The sequence below is a fragment of the Centruroides sculpturatus genome, unplaced genomic scaffold, assembly GCF_000671375.1.
Source record: "Centruroides sculpturatus isolate CEXI.00-Female unplaced genomic scaffold, Cexi_2.0 scaffold7, whole genome shotgun sequence".
NCBI classification, from domain to species: domain Eukaryota; kingdom Metazoa; phylum Arthropoda; class Arachnida; order Scorpiones; family Buthidae; genus Centruroides; species Centruroides sculpturatus.
Window position 1 is genome coordinate 1666465 of NW_019384510.1, and position 25767 is coordinate 1692231.

General features: G+C 31.6%; 1 protein-coding gene and 1 long non-coding RNA gene across 3 annotated transcripts; one reads left to right on the forward strand and one right to left on the reverse strand.

Annotated features, from left to right (window-relative positions):
- Positions 1 to 25696, reverse strand: LOC111622366 (gastrula zinc finger protein XlCGF7.1-like). 2 transcript variants are annotated; one of them, XM_023364723.1, is made up of 3 exons: positions 25480 to 25696; positions 17469 to 17550; positions 1 to 631 (listed from the first exon to the last, which is right to left on the reverse strand). In XM_023364723.1, exons 1-3 carry the CDS (start codon positions 25633 to 25635, stop codon positions 606 to 608), a joined length of 264 nt encoding a protein of 87 aa, XP_023220491.1. In that variant the 5' UTR covers positions 25636 to 25696; the 3' UTR covers positions 1 to 605. The 2 variants fall into 2 exon arrangements, with proteins under 2 accessions (XP_023220491.1, XP_023220489.1); XM_023364721.1 differs by lacking the exon at positions 1 to 631 and adding an exon at positions 12956 to 13932.
- On the forward strand, positions 13564 to 16822 carry LOC111622367. Its single transcript, XR_002756258.1, has 3 exons — positions 13564 to 13611; positions 15940 to 15989; positions 16068 to 16822. It is a non-coding gene; the product is annotated as an uncharacterized LOC111622367 (long non-coding RNA).
- Positions 25697 to 25767: the final 71 nt, after the last annotated feature.

Consider the following 25767-nt stretch of genomic DNA (forward strand, 5'->3'; position numbering starts at 1 on the left):
TTGCGCTGGAGAACGCAATACTTCTTCATAAGTCGATGCTCGAAGTTGGTTTACATGAAAATCTTTTGAATATGAACCAATTTTAATTAACTTATACATATTGAGAAAAAGGTTTGATAATATATAATAATAATTATCATTCCATTTAAATGCAATACATCAAATGTAGTTACTACAGTCACCAGCGACATTTTGTCTGTTACATTTTTCATCTTGCCCGTGTTTTAACTCATCGAAAGCTACTGTAGCGTAAGAGGGTGGGTCTTCGTACGGAGGAGGTTCATTTTCGGGCAAGTTACATTCAAGAGCAACGAGCTCCGACGATGAGCCTGAATTCTGTAGTGTTCCTTGAGAATTTCTTCTATCGGAAACGCTCTTACATCGTTGAATGCATTCTATGAAGACCATAAATAAGGTCACTACAATTAGACAACACAATAAAATAAAAACTACATCTATAGCATATAGAATTAAGATACAACGTGCTTTCTCTTCAGTAGACATTATTATTACTCCAGTCGTTAAATACACACACAAAACAAGTAAAGCTAAAAATAATGCTGATATCCATATCAAGTCACCATTCCGTAAAGAATATGACATGTTCAAAATGATATGCAATTTCTGATATCTGAAATAAAAAAGAAATAAATAAATAAAAATTAAAATTTAACACAGGAGGATATATATTTTAATAATAATAATTAAATAATATGAAGCATCTTTCCATTTAATCGTACAAAGTAAGCATTAATAAACATATATCGAAGAACATGATTTTGTATTCTCATATGATATTTTCTATTTAGTACTAATTATAAAGTTCTAACAATTTAATAAAAGTAATGAAATAAGTAAAATATTTTAATATATTTATTATATATTTTAATATTATTTACTGTTTGATTCTTCGTATTTTTTCTGCGTTGAAAAACAAGAAATCATAAAACAAACAAATTAAACTAGCTTCTCGATTAACTAAATTTAAACACTCGAAGAAAACCCGTAACTCTCGGCCAACTCGGAAGAGGATCGAACCCGATACCAGCCACAAGCGCTCAATTGTTTTATCTACTCGGCCACCGATATGCAGAACAATACAAGGTGTACGGAATTTAGCAGAAAACGTAAGGCAGCGGAAGGAATACAGAACTTAGTAAAATGTGTAGAACAACATAAGAACGATGTCCGGTTCACGAGCCTTAGTCAGGAAATGCGCGATACTCAAAAAGGGCTTTAAATTTGATGTTTTAAAAAAATTTACTTCGGTAACATCTCATAACAATGCAAATTTTGAAAAGGATTAAAGAACATTTTTTGAAATTACCACGAAACATTCCTTTTATAACATTATTGTACTTATGATCATTAGATACCAAATATTCCAATTTTGATTATATAAAGTGCCCCTCCATTCACATCATTTTGAGTAATTGAGACTCTACTGTATATTAGAAACACACCAAAATAGAATTATCTCCAATCACAATTGATTTCCATAAATTAATTTATGTGCATACCTTCATCACAATAGTTCCTCTTCATATACTTTGTGGCATTTAAATTTTCTGAGTTAAAAATTTGAAATAAACAACAATTTATAGATGAATATAAAAATAAGTAATTCTAAAGAAACATTTAGTTAGAAAAAAGTTAAAAATAAATATAATGTACAGTATTTTATTTTATTCGTTTATTATAATTAATAAAATTTGATGCATTAAAATTATATAGGTCATGTACAGGGAGCTTCAGAAGAGTTCTTTATCTTACATGGCGGTGGGCAAGCTATAGGGGTAGTAGGGTGGTAAATTCAGAGAATTCCACAATTGATGAAATAAGGAAACGCAACACTTGGACAATCTGCCCTCTTAGCAGATCGCATCGATAGTCCTTCTGAATGGTGCCTCTCAAAAGGATTTTCTATGAGGAAACTGGCCCTGTTTAGATGTTAGAGAAAGAAAAATCCCGAAAACAGTTGGAGAGGCATTAACCCGCAACCAACTTAACAACTAGTGATCGCTGGTTTTGCCCACTTGTAGACTCTGCACTGATGCAAAACTGCGCAGAGTACAACATTCCAATAAAAATCTACCATAAGAAGTTACTTCGTTATTAGTATTAACATTTTTGAAGTACATTCTAATTATTAAAATTACAGAAAAAATACTAAGAAGATTTGTCGACTGGATTTTACTTTTACATATAATAATACAAAAAAAGTTTACTTACGTTGCTTTTACTCAATCTTCAAAATTATACATTGTACGAAAATCTCTTAAATAAACTCTCAGTGTACAGTCATCGACAGAACGTCTGTTTATCTACGCGATGCACTAAATTGAGTGTGTTAAAACCTGTTATTTCGTCACAATATACCTGAGAATGCATATTTCGATTACAGTATTTGATATCTACAACGAAATTATTCTATGAATGCATCGTCTGAATTAAAGTGTCAGAGCATTCCGGTGTTGAAAATAACATAGAATGAACTAAATAATTAAAAAGTGACAACACGAAACTAAAAATTAAAACAGATAGGCTATATTATAATCATTGTGAACTGTGATCATACAGAAGTGTGTATCAAGCATTAAGTGTATTACTTTTTGTTCTTATCCTAAAGTGTATAATTTTATATTGCACTGGTCCTTGCAGTAAATTACAGGTTTATTTAAATTAGATAATATATATTTTTTAATTTCTGCAAATCATTGTTATCTCCAGTTCGTGTCACGTGTTCGATCAAATCCATGATAAAGCTAAAAATATTGGTAAAAATTGTGTTTTATTATTATTTTTGTCAATTAAAACAGTCCGGATAATATGGGAAAACTTTTTACCTTCGAAATTTCGAAAAATAGCAAGGATTGAAGTATTTTTGGAGGAAACTGAGAACGATCAACGTGAAATTTCATTGCAGATAGGGGTGAGCCAAAAGCCTGTCTCTCGTGTACAAAATTCACAACACAACGAAAAATCATATTAACCAAAATGGTTTCGGTTAATATGACCCTGCATTGCGTTATGAATTTTGTAGGTTGGATCCTATTTTAAACCAGACAGGCCAAAACAACGATCAAAAAAATTTAGAGACACGAATAAAAATATACTCGAGTCTAATAATTTTCACACATCTGCATATAGCAGTAATTATAAAAATTTACACCTAATGAGTAATTAATTTATTGTTTCTATATTTATTACTTGTATTTAGATTGGCAAGAGTCAGCGAGTCAAGCCTGAGTCTGAGATCAGTGAAAAGCACTTCTCCACCAGTTCTGGCTCCACTAGTGGTAAAGGCACTGCATCACAAAGCAAAGTGAAAGTCCAACGCATTGATTCGTTTATTATAAAAATGTCAATTAATCAAAAAACGCAATTCGAAGTTTAAGGAGCAAAATTTATATACGCCACCAATTCAGACTTTAACTATGTAGAACACTCCGAATTTATAAAATTTTGACAGATGTTGTGACCTGGATATGACCCTGCACACAAAAAGAAAATTGGGGGATCGTCTCTGGACACTGTATACAATTCCATTGAGAATGAATCAGCTGATAAGTTAAAGGGTATTACAGTCTGTATGGCTATTGATGGGTAGAATAATATCAATTATGAACCGCTGATTTGTGTGTGTGTGTGACTGATCTTATGGAACAGTTTATTTGATTGACTCGGTTGATACAGGGCAGAAAGTCGCACAGCACACTACTTAGAAATTATTGCAACTGTAGCAATAAAAAATTCAATCAAAGGGGTAATCAGTTAATTGCGCATCAGACTGACGCGCAATTAACTGATTGTCCCTGCAAGTCGGTTTCAATGTTATCGTTGTTTTTTTTACACGTATATAAAAATATAATAAAATAAATAATGCGGTTATAATAAAATATTAATTTCAATTACTTCAAAGTACGTTAAAATATGAAAATAATCGAGCAATGTGTATTTATATTTTAGAAAATACAAGGGAAACGGCGCTTCCACGACACGATACTGCAAGAAAATGTATTTCGAAACATTAAATTCTGCGCAACAATTTGTTTTCTGTAAGAAATATATTTTGTATTATTATTAATGTACCGATTTGGATCTTTTATGTAATACGAACGGAAATTAATAATTAAATTTAAGAAGTTTCGACGTGTCCTATAAAAAGTCTCGTTAATATAAATAAAACTCTAATTCTTTAAAAATTTAAACAATTTACCCGAATCATTATAATTGAAGATTGTTTTTTTTATGTTGAGTCATTCTACACTTATTTACTGTTCGATTAGTCACAAAGGGTTAACGTATTTATTGTATTGAGGCAACGTAAGTCGCTAAGATATTTCTAAACTTTAAGGTAATATTACTGTTTCCTGTACAAAAAAGTTAAATGTAAAAAATAGATTTTAGTTTCTTTACTGTAGATATGTGCTGTTGTAATTTTATATTAATATAAATCGTAAATAAGTGTTTAAGTTTTATTATTATTTTCTGTTTACATAAATAGTTACCTATAATTTACAATTTAAAAAGTATATATGTTGCAGTCAAAACCCGTTTTTAGTTAGAACGCGTTTTAACAAGTTGAAACTAGTTTATACTGGATGTCTTTGTTAATTAAAACCCGTTTGAAAATGAATTAAAACTCTAATTCATTTTTGACTAGCAGTGAATTCTAGTTTTAACTAGACGAAACGAATTTTATCAAAGACATCCAGTATAAACTAGTTTTAACTAGTTAAAACGCATCCTAACTTGAAACTGGTTTTGACTGCAACATATAGAGTGATTCGGGGTAAGGTAGTAAGAGGGGGAAGGTGCCTAATTTTTGATATTTTCAAATGGTGACGTCACGTATTGTCATGTGTTTGTATGATGAATCGTTGGGCCAATATTGAGTGCGGAAAGCTGTAGTTGGCTACCGTTACTTCATTTTCTACATCTGAGAAGAATAAAAGCTAGATAAGAACGAAGTTTTTGTTGTGAAATGTTTCTAGAATAATTTTAAACTAAAAGTTAAAATGGAATTTATTAAAAATTGCNGAATATATAATAGCAATCTTAACGTTGTTTTTGACACGCATAGAAATTTGCAATAAAATACATAATGCGATTATAATGAAATATAAATTTTAATTACTTCAAAGTACGTTAAAATATGAAAATAATCGAGCAATGTGTATTTATATTTTAGAAAATACAAGGGAAACGGCGCTTCCACGACACGATACTGCAAGAAAATGTATTTCGAAACATTAAATTCTGCGCAACAATTTGTTTTCTGTAAGAAATATATTTTGTATTATTATTAATGTACCGATTTGGATCTTTTATGTAATACGAACGGAAATTAATAATTAAATTTAAGAAGTTTCGACGTGTCCTATAAAAAGTCTCGTTAATATAAATAAAACTCTAATTCTTTAAAAATTTAAACAATTTACCCGAATCATTATAATTGAAGATTGTTTTTTTTTTATGTTGAGTCATTCTACACTTATTTACTGTTCGATTAGTCACAAAGGGTTAACGTATTTATTGTATTGAGGCAACGTAAGTCGCTAAGATATTTCTAAACTTTAAGGTAATATTTCCGTTTCCTGTACAAAAAAGTTAAATGTAAAAAATAGATTTTAGTTTCTTTACTGTAGATATGTGCTGTTGTAATTTTATATTAATATAAATCGTAAATAAGTGTTTAAGTTTTATTATTATTTTCTGTTTACATAAATAGTTACCTATAATTTACAATTTAAAAAGTATATATGTTGCAGTCAAAACCCGTTTTTAGTTAGAACGCGTTTTAACAAGTTGAAACTAGTTTATACTGGATGTCTTTGTTAATTAAAACCCGTTTGAAAATGAATTAAAACTCTAATTCATTTTTGACTAGCAGTGAATTCTAGTTTTAACTAGACGAAACGAATTTTATCAAAGACATCCAGTATAAACTAGTTTTAACTAGTTAAAACGCATCCTAACTTGAAACTGGTTTTGACTGCAACATATAGAGTGATTCGGGGTAAGGTAGTAAGAGGGGGAAGGTGCCTAATTTTTGATATTTTCAAATGGTGACGTCACGTATTGTCATGTGTTTGTATGATGAATCGTTGGGCCAATATTGAGTGCGGAAAGCTGTAGTTGGCTACCGTTACTTCATTTTCTACATCTGAGAAGAATAAAAGCTAGATAAGAACGAAGTTTTTGTTGTGAAATGTTTTTAGTGTAATTTTAAACTGAAAATTAAAATAGAATTTATTAAAAATTGCGAAAAACAATTAATGTATGATGTAAATAAGGTTCTAAAGCAGGGGTGTCCAACCTTTTCGTTCCTCTGGGCCACATTGGAAGAAGTCACGGAGTTTTGGGCCACAAGTATATATAATATATTTATATATAATATGACCCAATCCTTAAATATACTTGTAAATTTAAGGATTGGCATGTCTAGATTATAGTAATAAGTATTAAAACTTTATCACGAAAAAGGATATTTTAAAAAATTACTTCTACAGACACTTTCAATTTTTACTTAGAAATAAATAAATTCATCTATTATAAAGGAGACAGACAAAAATTGACTTGAAAAACACAAATAATTGGTCTCTAATTAATAAAAAACGACGAAAAACCATTTTAAAGTGCATTTTTATTCGACTAATACATTTATAAATAATATGTAGCCCAGAAAGTTCCCAATGCGCAAAATGATAATTTTTACGCCAAACTAAAAAAAGGGTAGCCAAATTTGTCGCAAAGTAGCCAAACCTTGCAATGCTGGAAAGAATACTAAATAATGCTGGAGTTGGAACTCAAAGGATTATAGACCCAAATTTGAGAAAAGGAGAGAAAATCCGACTGTGGAATCTCCGACTGTGGAAAACAAAGTAAGGAATATTATAAGTAAGCAAAGTTTATATGGAACAGGATTCAAGAAATTTTTATACTAATAAATGGAAAAGATTTGGGATTTAACTCTTCCTAATTATTTCAACAACGAAATCGAAAGTTTTGAGTACAAACAGTGTAGAGAAGATAAAGTTACTGTCGATGAAAAGGAATCAGCGAAATATGAATTTAATATTAAAGATGTAAATGATATGATTTTATATTCTAGTGGTTATATCTGTCCAGAACTAAAAAATATGAAACAGGATGGTTCTTCAATTGGAAGTGATAACGTAACCCTGGTAAATACTAGAAATCTATTCTCGAGATCTGAATTACACATTGGCAAGACACTAATTGAAGAAATTGAATTACCCTCTTTAGTTCATCACATTAAAGGTCTTATAAACTTTACAAAAGATTATTCTACTTCCGAAGCAACCAATATGCTGTTTTTCATTGACAGCTCAGAATCACCAGATAAGCAAGTTTTGATATTTGATGGACCTGATGATCAATCTCTCGGAACTAAAGAAAAAATGGATACCTTTCTAGAAGGATTAAAGAAAAATGCAAATTATAACGAAGGATTTACAGAAAGATGGATATTAACAAAAAAACAGTAACAAGATCAAACTGTGGATACCAATTAAACAGATGTTTGGATTTTTCAACGACTTTAGGAAAATAATATCAAACATTGATGGATGGATTTGTGTTCTGGAGAAATTAAAATAATGATATGATCTATACCGATGTTAACAATCCGAATTATAAAGTAATAATATCTGATATTTTAGTTTGGTTACCACATATTAAGCTATATCCAGAACGTCAAGTTAATGTTAATAGTGTATCTCTAAATCCCTCATCAGATATAGAAATTAATTGGTGTTCTGTTAGATTAATTAAAAGTAACGTTCAAAATGGTTCTAGCAAAACAATAATTGTAAATACAACCACAGATAAAATCAGAAATATTTTTGTAATCCCACAATATCAAGAAAAGGAAAACGATCAGAATCAAAATAATATGATATTCGATAACTTAGAGATGATGAGATGTTGGTTAAGAATTAATAATGATAAATATCCAACAGAAGATTATAATGTTAGCTTTAAACCTGGAGAATTAGATTATTCGAGATATTATTCTGATTTCTTAGCGGCGGGATTAAATACCAATAGCACAGAGTCTGGTTGTTTAGTAAGTTATACAAACTATGGTAGACTGTATCCAATAATTCAATTCGATGTTTCTAATCATCCCTCTTATAATAATGTTGATAATTTGAAAATTGAATTCTTTTGCCAATTGAGAGAAACACCTCCTAAACCGTATAGAATTTATTTCGTTTTAGTCGAAAAAAGAAAAGTATTTATGAATACAGTAGAGCGTCGGTTTATCCGAATCAATTGGGGACTGGGGTTGTTCGGATAACCGATTATGTACGAAAAAATATATTAATTTATCACGTGTTGAAATTTTTCTCCGTCGCGTGTCGCTTCGCGTTGAATTTTCGACGATGTTAAGCCTAACAAAGACTATTGTATCGTTAAAAATTATTTTTTTATTTTGTACAAACAAAATAAATATATTGAAAAATATAAAAACAATAAAAAATTATACTTCAGAAGTTAATTTAGTATCAAAAACGTAAAATATTTGAGTAGCCGAAGACATAGCCAAAGATTACAGCGCCACAGCACTGGCGAAAATTTAAATTTGTCGACTGGAATTCCTTCGGATAACCGACGTTTCGGATAACCGACCTTCGGATAAACGACGCTCTACTGTATATACAACAAGACTTTTGAAACCATTAAAACTTTGAAGTGAATTTTCCCTTTAATTAGGGAACTGGGACTGGACGTTAAGGGGTTAATTAAATTAATGGCTTGGTTTCCTTTTGGTTATTATTATGAAGAATTAAAAGAAGGTCTTCCTGGTCCTCCGGGTAATGGTTTTAAATTAACGGATGATGGAAATTATGATATGCAATATAAGATCTTAAAATATTGTGGACATCCAATAGATAAAAACGATGCTGCTACCAAGGAATATATTGATAATAAATTAAAAATAATCAAAGAATTAAATAATGATTTTCAAGCTTTTGCTAAAGAAAATGCTAATAAATTAAAAATATTTGAAGAAGATCACATAACAAATAAAACTAATTCAGAAAAAAATATTGATGAATTAAATTTAAACGTTAATAATTTCATAACAGAAACGAGTAAAAAACTTCAGACCTTGGAAGATAAAGCACTTTTATTATCAAACGGTGCGTATAATGCACATGGTAAAAAAATAGGAAACGTAGGTGATCCAGAAGGAGGTAAAAATGTTGTAAATACAAGATATTTTGAGAATAATGCTTTAACCGTAAATGATGAAGATGTGTTTGATGCAAAAAATAAAATAATAACTAATTTAAAAAATCCACTTGATGACACGGATGCAGTTTCAAAATCGTATCTCGAAAATTATTTCAAAATTGATGAAAATCCGAACAATATAATTAAAAAAACAGAAAATGGATTATTTGCTTCAAGTAACCATTCATTCATTTTAAGGGGCTTTATAGATTATGGTAAAGATACATGGTCTGATTTTTATTTTTCCCCAGATGATTTTCTTAAAGATAATAAAAAAATTCATGTCAGAATCTGATGGATTCATTAGTAAGATTTGTTTAGCAAGCGATAACCAATCATTAGATATATCTACAGGTATATTTATCAATAATAAATTAGTATTCTCTTTAAAATTAAAGATAGGAGAAACCCACAAAGTTATAAATGAAGCTATCCCATTCAATGTAGAAGATATAATTACAGTTAAAACTATAGACAATGAAGAGAATCTCAAGGATTATGACATTAATCATTCAATTAGGTTCAGTATTTCAATATTTATAAATTATAATGAATTTTTGGATGAAAAAGATATACCAATCAGAGATCAAGAATTATCCGTCTTATTGGGAAATAAATAAATTTTTTCCTATATAAATGGAAACAAAGAAGAAACTAAACAATATTGGAAAAGTTCAAAATACTCCAACAAAGATATTATACGAGTTGGAAGTTGACTACGAATATCCTATTAAATATATTAAAACAGTATTCACTCGTTTTGGTGATAAAAAATTAGTAGTTGTTAGGGATGAAGAATTGAACAAATTTCAAGTTTTTCTTCCTGATCGACTTAACAAAAAATTAAGGAATGAAAAATTTTAAATTTGTATACAAGGGTATGAGAGATTGTGGGAATAACTATAAAGCTCATATTACTGTATTGAGTTTGTTGGATTTTTTATATTTACTTTTTATAATAAATCAACGAGTTTTCATTGGTGATAAAAAATTAGTAGTTGTTAGGGATGAAGAATTGAACAAATTTCAAGTTTTTCTTCCTGATCGACTTAACAAAAAATTAAGGAATGAAAAATTTTAAATTTGTATACAAGGGTATGAGAGATTGTGGGAATAACTATAAAGCTCATATTACTGTATTGAGTTTGTTGGATTTTTTATATTTACTTTTTATAATAAATCAACGAGTTTTCAACGGTGTTAACTTTTTTTAAATTCAGTGAATTTTACTATTGATTTTAATTAAATTTACTAAATTTCACAAGCCTTAAATTTGTGGCGTAGAATGTCCTTTTATACACTACTCATTAAATCCAACTCGCTTTACTTATCTTCAAAAGTATTGTATACGTTCTGTATAGTACATGCAGGAAAAAAGAAACAACTGTGAAATAGAATAGCAAACTCGAAAATTTGGTTATCCCGCTGCAATTTGAAAAAAAAAATTGTAGACCTATTAATTCTCACCGTCGTCCTATGTGTCTGTCTCTCCTTAATCCTGATGTTAGATAGATGAAAGTCAAGACAAAATATGTAAATTTTAGGGCAAGAGGCCCCGATTAACTGTAAAGCAACTTAAATCACGTTAATTCCAATTCAAAAATTTTCCCCCGAAGGGAGTTACATAGATAATCGGCACGACTCTGTTGTTATGAAAAAAGTATGATTTACAGGGGAAAAACACTACAAATTTGAAATGAGTCCTGAGATGAGGTGATGCGACAATGGACTACAGCAAAAGATACCGGAGAATAATCCTAGAGCTTTGAATATTCCTCGTTCGGCACATACTTTCAATTTAGTTGTAAATGACGCTGTCGTCAGCTTATTTTCTTCAGTATAATTCAGGAATTTTACGATCTCTTTTCTGCATTCACAAACGATGGACTATTTTACTTAAATATGTAAAAAGCCTAATGTTAAAATCATCGTGTAATACGAGACGAGAAAGTCATTTCGAAGCCATCCTACCATTAAAACTGCAAGCCAAAGAAATATATTTCGCTTCACAAGGAATAAAAAATGATTCTACAAAAGACACGGACAAGATTTCGGGCAAACGCATCGTTATCAAAATGAAAGTCATTTAAATGTATTTGTTCACCGATTGCGTGGCGCGCGATTTCGTGTAAAGTTAATGTCATTAGCGAGACGTTACAAAGTGCAGATTGTAACCCGAGCGAAGTTCTCGAAAACTTAAAAGAAATTTAAACTCATTCGACTGCTTTTTAGAGTTAAATACGTTATCAGATTGGGACGAAAGTGAAATTTTATCATACTGTAAGAATTTGAATTAAAATTAGCAGATCGTTGGAATAAAAGCGGCGATGTAGACGGTGCATGCCTATTCCAATAAAATCTTTAAAATGCCTTTTAGATAAAAAGACGACCGTCGAGAATATTTTAAATCTTATCTATAATAATTATTTGGTGGAAGTTTTCCTAATATTGCTATTGCTTTCAGAATATATTTAACTTTACCGGTAACGGTTACCACTGCCGAAGGAAGGTTCTCCAAAGTAAAGAAGATAAAAATTTGCACGGAACCATACATTATTTGCGTAATGACGACGTAACCCAGGATCCTCTTCATTTGAAGTTTAAGGCTACAAAAATTAATTTTTAGAGTCTTTTCTAATTCTTTTTCGCGATACCACAGAAGTAACAGTCTTTCGGCTGGAAAGTAAAAACTTCATTAAATGACCAATAATAGATTCTTAAATTAAATATTAAGCCGTAAAACCAAATTAGCTCTACGGGAAACCCCCGTGAACTTTGACCTAACGACTCGGAAGTATGGCCGACACCTCACCGATAACCAGAAAGGCTTAAGTTTAAAATCCGAGCTTTCTAGACCCGGCAGTTTTTTCTCTACCGGCGTTTGCAACGCCGGATGAAGAAACGTAAGAAAATACAGCTTTTTGGCCATTTTTGCACTTCTCTATTGCCGAGAAAATGTTGAAATTTTGCACCCGAGAAAACAATTTTCTTTCCAACGAGATAATCGGAATTACTTCGGGTGTTTGGGGGCGGAGAAATCGACAACTTCTTTACTTGGCGGGAGTCCCTGCGTGACTCCTAATAAATACGTATCGTAATATTTCGTACTTTCGGTGGACATCGAAATTAAACCCTAAAATCAAAAAATCACTTAAATACATTCTTGGAAAGTATCGGGGTCGACCTTAGCCCCGTGGTATTCCGCGTGACGATAAAAAGTAGGTACTGCCAGGGTTAATTATAACAAATAAAATATTCCTTCGCTACGTAATTATTTATCGTCCAATCACTTTGTAATAAGCGTAAAGAAAAATAAAAAATTATTATAAAAACGATAGAACATTTAAATGAGACTTATTTGATTTAATTTAATTAAAAATTTGCAAAATTTATTGTTAAAAAAACTTGTTTTATTTCCATTTTTATACACGCTTTAAACTTCAAAAACAACGCAAATAGAACAAGATTACGTACAGTACCGATAACAAGTTGTATCTTTCAAACTCTTCTACATACAATAACAAAACTTCTGTAATTGTATTATAAACCAAATGTTAAATTAAATATTTCTTCGCATCGTTTCANTTGCTTGCAAAACCTCCGCTGACGAAGTCGCGGGTAACAGCTAGTATTATATAATATAAAATATGAAACGATACGAAGAAATTTTTATAATACAATTACACGAATCAGATATTTTAATGCCGAAATCGAGGATACAGATAAGAAAAACTTGAAAATAAACCGAAATTGCATTTAGTTAATGCGAGGTTACGATTTTTACACACGAACAAGCCAATAACTAAAAATCCTTTCTTAGTTATCTCACAAACACAGACAATTCTCCTTATTGCCGATACTTTGGCGACGTTTTAACTCCGATTTAGCTTTAAAACGACCGCGGAAGGTAGTTTTTGCCAGAATAAATTATCTGATAATGAATTAAAGAAACTTTACACGAAAATCTCTTTCTACAGGTATCACACTGTGGAATGTGAGTATTGGAATGAGCTTTCGTCACACTTTCAGTTTTAAACTACTTATTTCAACTTCCGCACACAAACGTATTCTCGTGTTGAACAAAGCAATGTTTAACAAAAGTTTTTCTATATTTGAAACGAGTTTTACATTCATTACAAAAATACTTGCTTGTATCGCTGTGTACGATTTTATGCTGTTTCAAATCAGGTTTTCTTTTAAAACATTTGTTACAAATATCACAAGAATGCTTGTATTCACTGCTATGTACGAGTTTATGACCGTATAAACAGTTTTTTGTTTTAAAACGTTTATTACATGTCTGACAAGAATACTTACGTCGATTACCGTGAATTTCGTAATGTATTTTTAACTCGCCTTTCCTTTTAAACCTCTTATTACAAATATCGCATTGGAAAGGTCGATGGTCACTATGAGTTACTTCGTGAGATGTCAATCCATATTTCTGTTTAAATTCTTTGTTACATATGTTACATCGATGAGATTTGCGCGTTCTCCCGTGCCGCTCTAAACCACCCTTCGAAGTAAGGCGCTCTTTGGGACGAACAATTTCTTTACAATGTGCACTTTCGAATTTAAAATTCAATCTTTCCAAAACAACTTTACATTGTTTTATATCGTGTTTAATATCAGACTCCTCTTTTATTTCTTCTTTCTTAATACCTATATTGGAATTTACAAAAATTCGTTTCTTTAAACATTTCTAAGGCGGTGATTTTATTTAAAAAACTTATTTTATTTACACTTGATTTTTGGATTGGTTTTTTCGAAAACCAACCCAAAAATCAAATGCGATAAATTTAGGAGCACAGAGCCTCGGCCAGACATCAAAGAATTTCGCTGCTTCGAGTATTGTTAAGTCGGCAATATAAAAACGAAGGGATCTTACGAAACCCGAAAAATAGAAAGATAGAGACTAGGACTGCAAAATCGCTACGAGATCCTTCCGAAACGAGAAAATGGAACAGCGAGAGGACGGATCGCTCGGATATTTTGTTTGAACGAGTCTACTTTCTAAACTTTTTCGGTCACTACGAAGAATCCGGTTCTATAGAGCTTGGATGGAGAACGGTCAGACTACTCTGACGGAAGATCGATTTTGCGCCAGCTTTTCACGAAATACCGACCCGGTACGTGCGTGAAAGCTGCAGAACCGTAAAGCCGACGAATAGGTCGACCCAAAAATTGACCAACAGTTAACAAAATGAATAAAAAAAAGCAGTTTGCAGAAGGAGTAAGAATTATTCTGAGACAATCATATTTGATATTACGTGGCACAATTACGTACGAAAGCTGCCCGTCTATCAATAATCGAATCGTTAAATTTATACTAAATAGTTGGTTTTTAGTTAATCCATCTTAATAAATATTAATTTCAGAAAGAAATTACAATTCATTTACGGTAAAAAAAACTAATTAACAGAATTCTTTATATGTCGTAGACAAAAATTTAAAAAAATATATAAATTGAAATAATTGGAAATTTCATCCCAATTCGAGAATATCATTATTGTATTTCTTATATAAGTAATTATCATTCGGTTTACACTTTTCCTATTACGTAACGTTCTTAAGCAAAAAGTTTTTAGATTTATATTACGCATTGTAATAGAAGGACAAATCAGAAATTAACTTGGTGAAACATATTTGTTGTTTGTTTTTCATAAAAGAAAGACTTTACGAAATAAAGAAGGAATTTGTCAGAATTTCCCGATAAAGGCGTAAATTCCACACCAGAAAGAAATGTCGACGAATTAGCGATTCGTTATTTCCTTCTTATTTCAATTAGTTATGTTTTTTGATCGCTTAGACCCTAACAAAAAATTAAAACGTAGAAAATTACTATTTTACCAAAAGTAGGGTCCGAGAGAAGTAAGAAGACGAGTCGGCACTGGCAGAAAAAAACCATTCTTTTCAATAAATCGTAGAAATTTAACAAAAAAGAAAGAATAAAACGAATACTAATAGACATTTTGCTATTTATTAACCAAAACCGAATTCTATTAAATTATTTTATTGTCTAAGACGTAAATTCCGACTGTTTAGGATCCCGGTAAATTGAATCGACAACTGTATTTACTACTTGGAGTTTTATCGATAATATTCAATCATATCTATTATATAAATTTATCTATACACACTGTATTTACGTTTTAACTATTGTAAATATCATTAAGAAGATAGGTCAATAGTATTAAAAGTATCGATCCTCTTACTTATTTTATCGTAACCGGTCATACTCCAAATATCACAAAGATTTCGGTTATTTGCCAAAACGGGCTTCTCGTCGATTTTTATCTGAAATGATAAAAATACAATAATTGTTATATTTTCACAGCAGTCGATATTTATACAAAAATGTGAAAAAATATATATTTCAACCGAAACATAAAATTCCATTTATTCAATAAATTTCTTCGAGATACGTGCTTACTAATGCGTTAGCTTTGTTAAGACCGTTGTCGAATTATAGAAATTCATTGACATAATTATTAGTATAAATCTCCTCATATTACCGTATTTGAATTAGGAGAAAGTGGTTTGTTGCGATTAAACTTTGCCGGGCTTATATTCCGGTTGTAATAACNTTCAATCTTTCCAAAGCAACTTCACATTGTAATTTTATATCAGGTTTAATATCAGACTCCTCTTTTATTTCTTCTTTCTTAGTACCTATATTGGAATTTACAAAATTCGTTACTTTAAACATTTCTAAGACGGTAATTTTATTTAAAAAACTTATTTTATTTACACTTATGTGTCTAAACTAATCCAAAAATCAAATACGATAAATTTAGGAACACCGAGCCTCGGCTGGACAAAAAAGTAGAAAGATAGAGACTAGGACTGCAAAATCGCTACGAGATCCTTCCGAAACGAGAAAATGGAACAGCGAGAGGACGGATCGCTCGGATATTTTGTTTGAACGAGTCTACTTTCTAAACTTTTTCGGTCATTACCAAGAATCCGGTTCTATAGAGCCCGGATGGAGGACGGTCGGACTACTCTGACGGAAGATCGATTCTGCGCCAGCTTCTAACGAAATACCGATCCGGTACGTGCGTGGAAGCCGCGGAACCGTAGAGCCGACGAATAGGTCGACCCGAAAATTGACCGACAGTTAACAAAATGACGTGGCTGGCGTTCTGGCAAGAGTAAGCGAAAATTCGCGTAGATGCCAATTCGGCAAAAGAGGCAGGTTGCACCTTGCAGGAGGAGTAAGAATTATTCCGAGACAATCATATTTGATATTACGTGGCACGATTACGTACGAACGCTGCCCGTCTTCAATAATCGAATCGTTAAATTTATACTAAATAGTTAGTTTTTAGTTAATCCGTCTTAATAAATATTAACATCAGAAAGAAATTACAATTCATTTACGGTAAAAGAAGTAATTAACAGAATTCTTTATATGTCGTAGACAAAAGTTTAAGAAGAAATTGAAATAATTGGAAATTTTACCCCAATTCGAGAATATCATTATTGTACTTCTTGTATAAGTAATTATCATTCGGTTTACACTTTTCCTATTACGTAACGTTAATTCTTAAGCAATTAGTTTTTAGATTTATATTACGCATTGTAATAGAAGGACAAATCAGAAATTAACTTGGTGAAACATATTTGTTGTTTGTTTTTCATAAAAGAAAGACTTTCCTAAATAAAGAAGGAATTTGTCGGAATTTTCCGATAAAGACGTAAATTCCACACCAGAAAGAAATGTCGACGAATTAGCGATTCCATTATTTCGTTCCGATTTCGATTAGTTATCTTTTTTTGATCGCTTGGACCCTAACAGAAAATTAAAACTTAAAAAATTACTGTTTTACTAAAAGTAGGGTCCGAGAGAAGTAAGAAGACGAGTCGGCACTGGCAGAAAAAAAACCATTTTTTTCAATAAATCTTAGAAATTTAACAAAAAAGAAAGAATGCAACAAATACTAATAGACATTTTGCTATTTATTAACCTAAACTGAATTATATTAAATTATTTTATTGTCTAAGACGTAAATTCCGACTGTTTAGGATCCCCATAAATTGAATCGACAACTGTATTTACTACTCGGAGTTTTATAGATAATATCGAATCATATATATTATATAAATTTATCTATACGCGGTGTATTTACGTTTTAACTATTCTAAATATCATTAAGAACACATGTAAATAGTATTAAAAGTATCGATCCTCTTACTTATTTTATCGTAACCGGTCATATTCCAAATATCACAAAGATTTCGGTTATTTGCCAAAATGGACTTCTCGTCGATATTTATCTGAAATGATAAAAATACAATAATTGTTATATTTTCACAGCAGTCGATCTTTATACAAAAATGTGAAAAAATATATATTTCAACCGAAACATAAAATTCCATTTATTCAATAAATTTCTTCGAGATACGTGCTTACTAATGCGTTAGCTTCATCAAGACCCTTGTCAAATTATAGAAATTCATTGACATAATTATTAGTATAAATCTCCTCATATTACTGTATTTGAATTAGGAAAAAGTGGTTTGTTGCGATTAAACTTTGCCGGGCTTATATTCCAATTGTAATAACGAATTGCTCTTCCGTTTAAACCCTATTCCCTCCCTACTGAATTTCCACTGTTTCGAATAAGATCGTAAAAGCCGATTTTATTAAATTCTTTTTAGTATATTTTTCCTTCCCCATTTTTGTGGTATAAAACTGACGGAACAATCATTCGACTTCTCGCTTTTNCTGAAATGATAAAAATACAATAATTGTTATATTTTCACAGCAGTCGATATTTATACAAAAATGTGAAAAAATATATATTTCAACCGAAACATAAAATTCCATTTATTCAATAAATTTCTTCGAGATACGTGCTTATTAACGCGTTAGCTTCATTAAGACCGTTGTCAAATTATAGAAATTCATTGACATAATTATTAGTATAAATCTCCTCATATTACTGTATTTGAATTAGGAAAAAGTGGTTTGTTGCAGTTAAACTTTGCCGGGCTTATATTCCAGTTGTAATACTGTATTGCTCTTCCGTTTAAACCCTATTCCCTCCCTACTGAATTTCCAGTGTTTCGAATAAGATCGTAAAAGCCGATTTTATTAAATTCTTTTTAGAATATTTTTCCTTCCCCATTTTTGTGGTATAAAACTGACGGAACAATCATTCGACTTCTCGCTTTTACTTATTTAATTATATTTTTTTCTTTATCTACATCTATATCTGTATCTATATCTATATTATATATATATAAATGGACGTGTGTGTCCCTATATCTCACTTTTTCGCCAAAACTACACATCACACGTGAATGCTGTTTGTATGTGGTGGTACCCCAGTCTCCATTCGTGCATANTATATTTTTCAATATATTTATTTTGTTTGTACAAAATAAAAAAATAATTTTTAACGATACAATAGTCTTCGTTAGGCTTAACATCGACGAAAATTCAACGCGAAGCGACACGCAACAGAGAAAAATGTCAAGATGGGATAGGTTAATATATTTTTCGTACATAATCTGTTATCCGAAACATCGATCTTCCGAACAACCCCAGTCCGCAATTGATTCGGATAATCGACGCTCTACTGTACTTCGTTTTTAGTTAATCCATCTTAATAAATATTAATATCAGAAAGAAATTACAATTCATTTACGGTAAAAAAAACTAATTAACAGAATTCTTTATATGTAGTAGACAAAAATTTAATAAGAAATTGAAATAATTGGAAATTTCACCCAAATTCGAGAATATCATTATTGTATTTCTTGTATAAGTAATTATCATTCGGTTTACACTTTTCCTATTACGTAACGTTAATTCTTAAGCAATCACTTTTTAGATTTATATTACGCATTGTAATAGAAGGACAAAAAACAAATCACAAATTGACTTCGTGAAACATATTTGTTGTTTCTTTTTTAATAAAAGAAAGACTTTCCGAAATAAAGAAGGAATTTGTCGGAATTTTCCGATAAAGGCGTAAATTCCACACCAGAAAGAAATGTCGACGAATTAGCGATTCAGTATTTCGTTTTGATTTCAAATAGTTATGTTTTTTGATCGCTTAGACCCTAACAAAAAATTAAAACAGAAAATTACTATTTTACCAAAAGTAGGGTCCGAGAGAAGTAAGAAGACGAGTCGGCACTCGCAGGAAAAAAAACCATTCTTTTCAGTAAATCGTAGAAATTTAACAAAAAAGAAAGAATAAAACGAATACTAATAGACATTTTGCTATTTATTAACCAAAACCGAATTCTATTAAATTATTNTTTATAAAATTTAAAATTGCCTTTTTTTTAAATTTCGTGATACATATACGTTGGTTTTTACTTTATCTAGAAACATTTCTGTCTCTCCAATTATCGTATTTCTTTTTATAATTGACGAGAAAAAGTTTTTTAAAAGACAAAAGTCCGACTTTTCCAATAAAATCTTTAAAATGCCTTTTAGATAAAAAGACGACCGAAAGAAAAATAAATTAATTTCTTTAAAAAGAAATTAATTTATTGTATCGTTTAACATACTGGTTACGAAGCTGTAGTGTGTTCCGTGTGTAACAAAAGAAACCTCGTCGTTCTAGCATCGATAGCAATGTCGTGCGGTGACATTTGATGATAGGAAAGCTGTGTTTCTATACAAAGCCGACTTCCAGAGGCAATCAGTTAATTCTTTCTTTAAATGTATTTTTAATAGATTATTTATCCGACATACTTAATAAACAATTCGATATAATTACCTCCGTTATTAGATCCAATATATTCCATACGCCCTCTAAATGACAATTCTCGCTTCGATAAAAACATAACATCTATTTATTTACTAGATATAATATATCTAAATATAGCCGTAACTATCTGCTTATAATTTTCAATATTTATTTTATATTATTTACTAACGTTAAATTCTATTCCGCTTCGATTTCCAAATTCCTTCAAATACAAAAGAATCGACGATTTTTCGAGTCTTTTGCCAGCTAAATCGTCAAAGCCATTCTTATTCCACGCACTAATTTCATTCGAAAATAGTAGGCGAGCCAACGAAACAATTTTTGCATTTTTATGCAGTTACGGAGCCATTTTATCGAAAAAATGTCTAACAAATTTTTTTATCAAAGCGTTTATATTTAACTTAGGCATTGGCCTTTCTCTTTTAATAATGTTTTCTTTTTCATTATATGATCTCGAGCCAAAACTTTTTAAAAATAAATTTTCAATATTGCAACGACATTCTAAATCGCAATATAGATAATTTCCTCCCCTGATATTGTATGTTTTAATGAGATTTTATAAACCCCCGATTTTTCATTCAACGTGAGCGTGTCTCTATCGTTGCGCAATGTTCTTCGTAGTGATGGTTGAGGGGTTATAGATAATATAAAACCATGCTTCCCGAATATAAATTGGAGCTACCATCAGAATGATACGGTTCCGCATCTTCGAACATCAAGAGGACATTAGAAATAACAAACCAGCTACAGAATTAGCGAAAAAGGCTCTAGACCAAGATTATCTTCCACTTTGGAACCACATTAAATTACTTAAGCATTGCAATGATCGTAGGCAAATATTCATATGAAAAAACCTTTACATATCTGCTGCTTTGCCATGTGATGCGCCGACATCGGAAATACCACAGCTATGGATAACTTTATTTAAACAATCCAAGTTATAATTTTGTGAACTGATTTTATTCCATTACCATGCACGGCACTATTACTCAATATTTATATGTTTTGGAGAGTTCAAGTTATTACAGCATGCTTTTTTTAAAAATATTTATTTATTCATTTTTCATTAAGTTGTTCTATATTCCAACCACGTGCATTACGTAATTTGATAAAGGTGGTCTATCATATCCCACCAAAGAACTGCGGGTCTTAATGACGAAATTAGAAGATAACTAGGCCTATACTTTTTCATTTAGTGTAAGAGAACCTCACAAGAATTTTGTACAAGATATTTCAAATGTAATTTCAATGAAACGTATAAATCTAGTTGGCTGCAGTGAACATAGAAAAATTGTCACTAAATATATTGTAAAATTTTACTTACAGACTAGATCACATTTCCTCAAAGGGTCCGAATAAATCTAAAGAATACACTAGAAAACAAAAACTCTACCTAAAGCGGAGGCGAATCACATAGCCTAATTCTGCAGTTGCAGTACCATAGCTAACAATAAATGATTTCATCAAAGTTTCTGACCTAATTTTAATTTTACTGACTTGTGTATTTTTAATTTATAGATATTACTCCACTGTACATTTTAATTCTTTTATCTTTCTTGAAAAGAATGAGAAATCTACACGCATATTAATCTGTAATTTTTTAAGAGATTTTTCAAATATACAGCGTACGAGTAGTAGCACGATTTTTGTGCCGTTTTCGAGAAACAGCCGCACATTAAAAAGTTTAGTTTATACGCGTGGGTACTCGGCGGTAGGCTAATAATCGTTTATTTGTTACATACTTAATTTTGTAATTGTATATCGGGACAATAAAGTAACATTCCGCCTTTATATTTTATATACTGTGTAGAATTTAATTGTAATTTTAATATCGCTTCATACTATGTCACTTAATACCGTACGAACAGTATACAGTATACAGTATTACGTAACCGACGGCATTTGCTTAATAAGTTCTATTTTAAGCCCTCACAGTGAAAGAGGTTGGCAAAGCCATATAAAAGTTACATTTTNACGATTTTTCGAGTCTTTTGCCAGCTAAATCGTCAAAGCCATTCTTATTCCACGCACTAATTTCATTCGAAAATAGTAGGCGAGCCAACAAAACAATTTTTGCATTTTTATGCAGTTACGGAGCCATTTTATCGTAAAAATGTCGAACAAATTTTTTTTATCGAAGCGTTTATATTTAACTTAGGCATTGGCCTTTCTCTTTTAATAATGTTTTCTTTTTAATTATATAATTTCGAGCCAAAACTTTTTAAAAATAAATTTTCGATATTGCAACGACATTCTAAATCGCAATATAGATAATTTTCTCCCCTGATATTGTATGTTTTAATGAAATTTCATAAACCCCCGATTTTTCATTCAACGTGAGAGGGTCTCTATCGTTGTGCAATGTTCTTTGTAGTGATGGTTGAGGGGTTATAGGTAACATAAAACCATGCTTCCTGAATATAAATTGGAGCTACCACCAGTTGATACGGTTCCGCATCTTCGAACATCAAGAGGACATTAGAAATAACAGACCAGCTACAGAATTAGCGGAATTTAGTATTTCAACGGTTTGTTCCAGTTGTGAAAATTGTTTTAACATATTGCTCGAGTCTGATGTTCCTAACTCTGAAAATACACTAACAGAATTTACAAGGAAATTTGATAAAAGTGGTCTATCATATTCTACCAAAGAACTGCAGGTCTTAATGATGAAATTAGAAGATAACTATACTTTTTCACTTAGTATAAGAGAACTGCACAAGAATTTTGTACAAGATATTTTAAATGATTTAATTTCAATGAAACGTATCAATCTAGTTGGCTGCAGTGAACATAGAAAAATTGTCACTAAATATATTGTAAAATTCTACTTACTGACTAGATTACATTTCCCCATAAAGGGAAATGTAATCTAGTCAACTTCGTTACATAATGTGCAACGACGGACCATGTTTCGTTCGACTCTCTATAAGATGCAACGCTCCCCTCCGATAGTATTAAATGCTGTAAAGATGCACTCTGTAACCTCACGAACTATTCCTACAGGTGTTGCATACACAAAAGACTTTACATAACCCCAGAGGAAGAAGTCAAGAACAATAACACGACATCAATGGACGGAAGGCTAGCTACCAAAGCGAAGGGCGGTAGAAAACTTTACATCACATTTCCGGCTATGAGTTCCTTATATCAAAATGTTCAAAATTTCATTCTCTACAATCCCCCAAATTTTTAAAATGTCATTCCGATAAACCCTGTAGATATTACTCCACCATAATTTTTAATTATTTTTTTTTTTCTTGAAAAGGGTAAGAAATCTACACGAATATATTGATTTTTTAAGAGAGATTTTCCAAATATACAGCGTAAGAGTAGTAGCACAAATTTTGTGCCGTCTTCGAGAAACAGCCGCACATTAAAAAGTTTAGTTTATAGGCGTGGGTACTCGGCGGCAGGCTAATAATCGTTTATTTGTTACATACTTAATTTTGTAATTTTATATCGGGACAATAAAGTAACATTCCACTTTTATATTTTATATACCGTGTAGAATTTAATTGTAATTTTAATATCGCTTTATACTATGTCACTTAATACCCTACGAACAGTATACCGTATTAAGTAACCGACAGCATTTGCTTAATAAGTTCTATTTTAAGCCCTCACAATGGAAGAGGTTGGCAAAGCCATATAAAAGTTACATTTTATTATTAAAAATATGATAAATTCTATAATTTTTAGTAAATATGAATAAACCTTGTTGGTAATGACAAGAGTACATTACTCTTGTACTCTAAATAAAACTTGTTTTTACAGTACTCAACAATTGTAATGTAAAAATTGACTATACAGTGTAGGCTATTTGATTTAAAAATAATCTTAATTAGCATTAATAATATCGAATTCCTTCGTGTATAAATGTTTATAAAATAATACTATATAATAATCGATTGTTCGCGATACGATTTATTATCGATCTAAAATCTTTTACTTTGCCACGGCATATTTACTACCCTTAAAATTCCCACTTTAAACCGATATAAACGTAGGACGATACAGCCAGTGTAGCGCAACGATTGACAGCGGCGCCTCTCGCGTCAACCCGCAAAAAAAGGACAGAAAATAAGCTGGATTTCGACACTATTTTCTAGCCACTTTGGAATCCCCGTTCTCTCTTTGTTAAAGGTTCGTCGGTCGCTTCCGGCACAACTTCCGATTGTACAGCCACTGACTCTTCAATTCTCCTAAAAGTTTGACGGACACAAACTCTTCTTACAGAATACGGTTACGTCACGGAGTTTATAACTCGACCCTTAACCTCTGGAAAACGAACACCGTGGCTAAATATGCCAAATTTAATAGAAAACTGCCGAAACGGTTTTTCTTATCCCGAAAATGTAGTTCGGTTTAAAGCTGAGGTAGGTAGTAATTACAGCTGTCCCTCGATATTCCGACAGGCATGGGACCAAAGGGGTGTCGGATTACCGAAAATGATTACATATTTGGCATTATTTTTCTAGCAGTAGTCTACAATATTCCCTACTACAACTGTTCGAACGGAACCGCTCACGGAAAACACAAGAAATGTGTCATCGTGTAAAGCGGAATGCACACATGCGGCGCGGCAAGGAAAACCGGCAGGATGACGTCACTTTTTCTCGCCGCAGAAGTCGATTTTGTGCCGCGTTTCTCGTGCCGCAAAAGTTGGTCGAATTTTATCTTTTGTGATAACCGCCGCCAAGACGCGTTTCTATCAGCTAATAACAATTCGTCCGGTAATCACGTGAGAAAATACAATCGCGTGGTGTTTTAATGGCGGAAAGTTCCACGCGGTTAACCGAGATAACTAACATCAGAATAAGGAGGAAAGATAATAAATTTAACACAAATTCTACACAAATAATCATTTATAATTTAATTCAAAGAACAAAACAACCGAATCTTACTCGAAATAGTATTGTTTATCGAGGAATAAGCGTATTTTGTACACCAGTTCTTTATCGATCCAACAAAATATCTCTAATCCAAAATCTCCGTTCGAATCTTCTAACTAAATAAAGCGAGCCGAACAAAACAAATTTGTAAACACGTGGATAGCGACAATATCGGTATCGTTCGCCATCTTGACTACTGAACGCACGCGCCGAAATGAAAGCGGATTGTCGCTTGCGTGGCTGCGCTGCCGCGCAGCGAAGATGCGTTTGCGACACCGCTTTTCCTTGCCGCGCCGCGTGTGTGCATCTGGCTTAAGAATTGGGTAGGGAGATTTACGTCGCGACACGCTTATGCGCAAGCAGACACGTAACGGGGACGGGTACCTCGACGGGAAGTGCGTCGGACTACTGAGAATGGCGGATTACGAAACGTCGGACTATCAAGGGACAGCCGTATTAAAATATATTCTACTGTTTCGGAAATGTGTTTTTCTATTTACTATTTGATATTTCAGAATTTTAGTTTTATTTCTCGTGAGAATGGATCGAGAATGGAATCACGTATAATACTTTTTACTCACCTTTACATCCTCGTCGCCTCCATATTCTAAAGGTTCCGATTTAATTGTTTTACAAAACTTCTCGTCTTCCGTGTTAAACTCTTTCTTGCAATTGTTTAAAGGAACTTCACACTTTGGTTCGAACGTAAAATCCGAAGGTTCTTCTTTTATCTTCATTTTTTCAATTTACAATATTCTCGTACGTCGACGATCTGTCTTCGACCAAAGCAAGATTTTAACACCGTCACCGGCNTTTGCTTAATAAGTTCTATTTTAAGCCCTCACAATGGAAGAGGTTGGCAAAGCCAT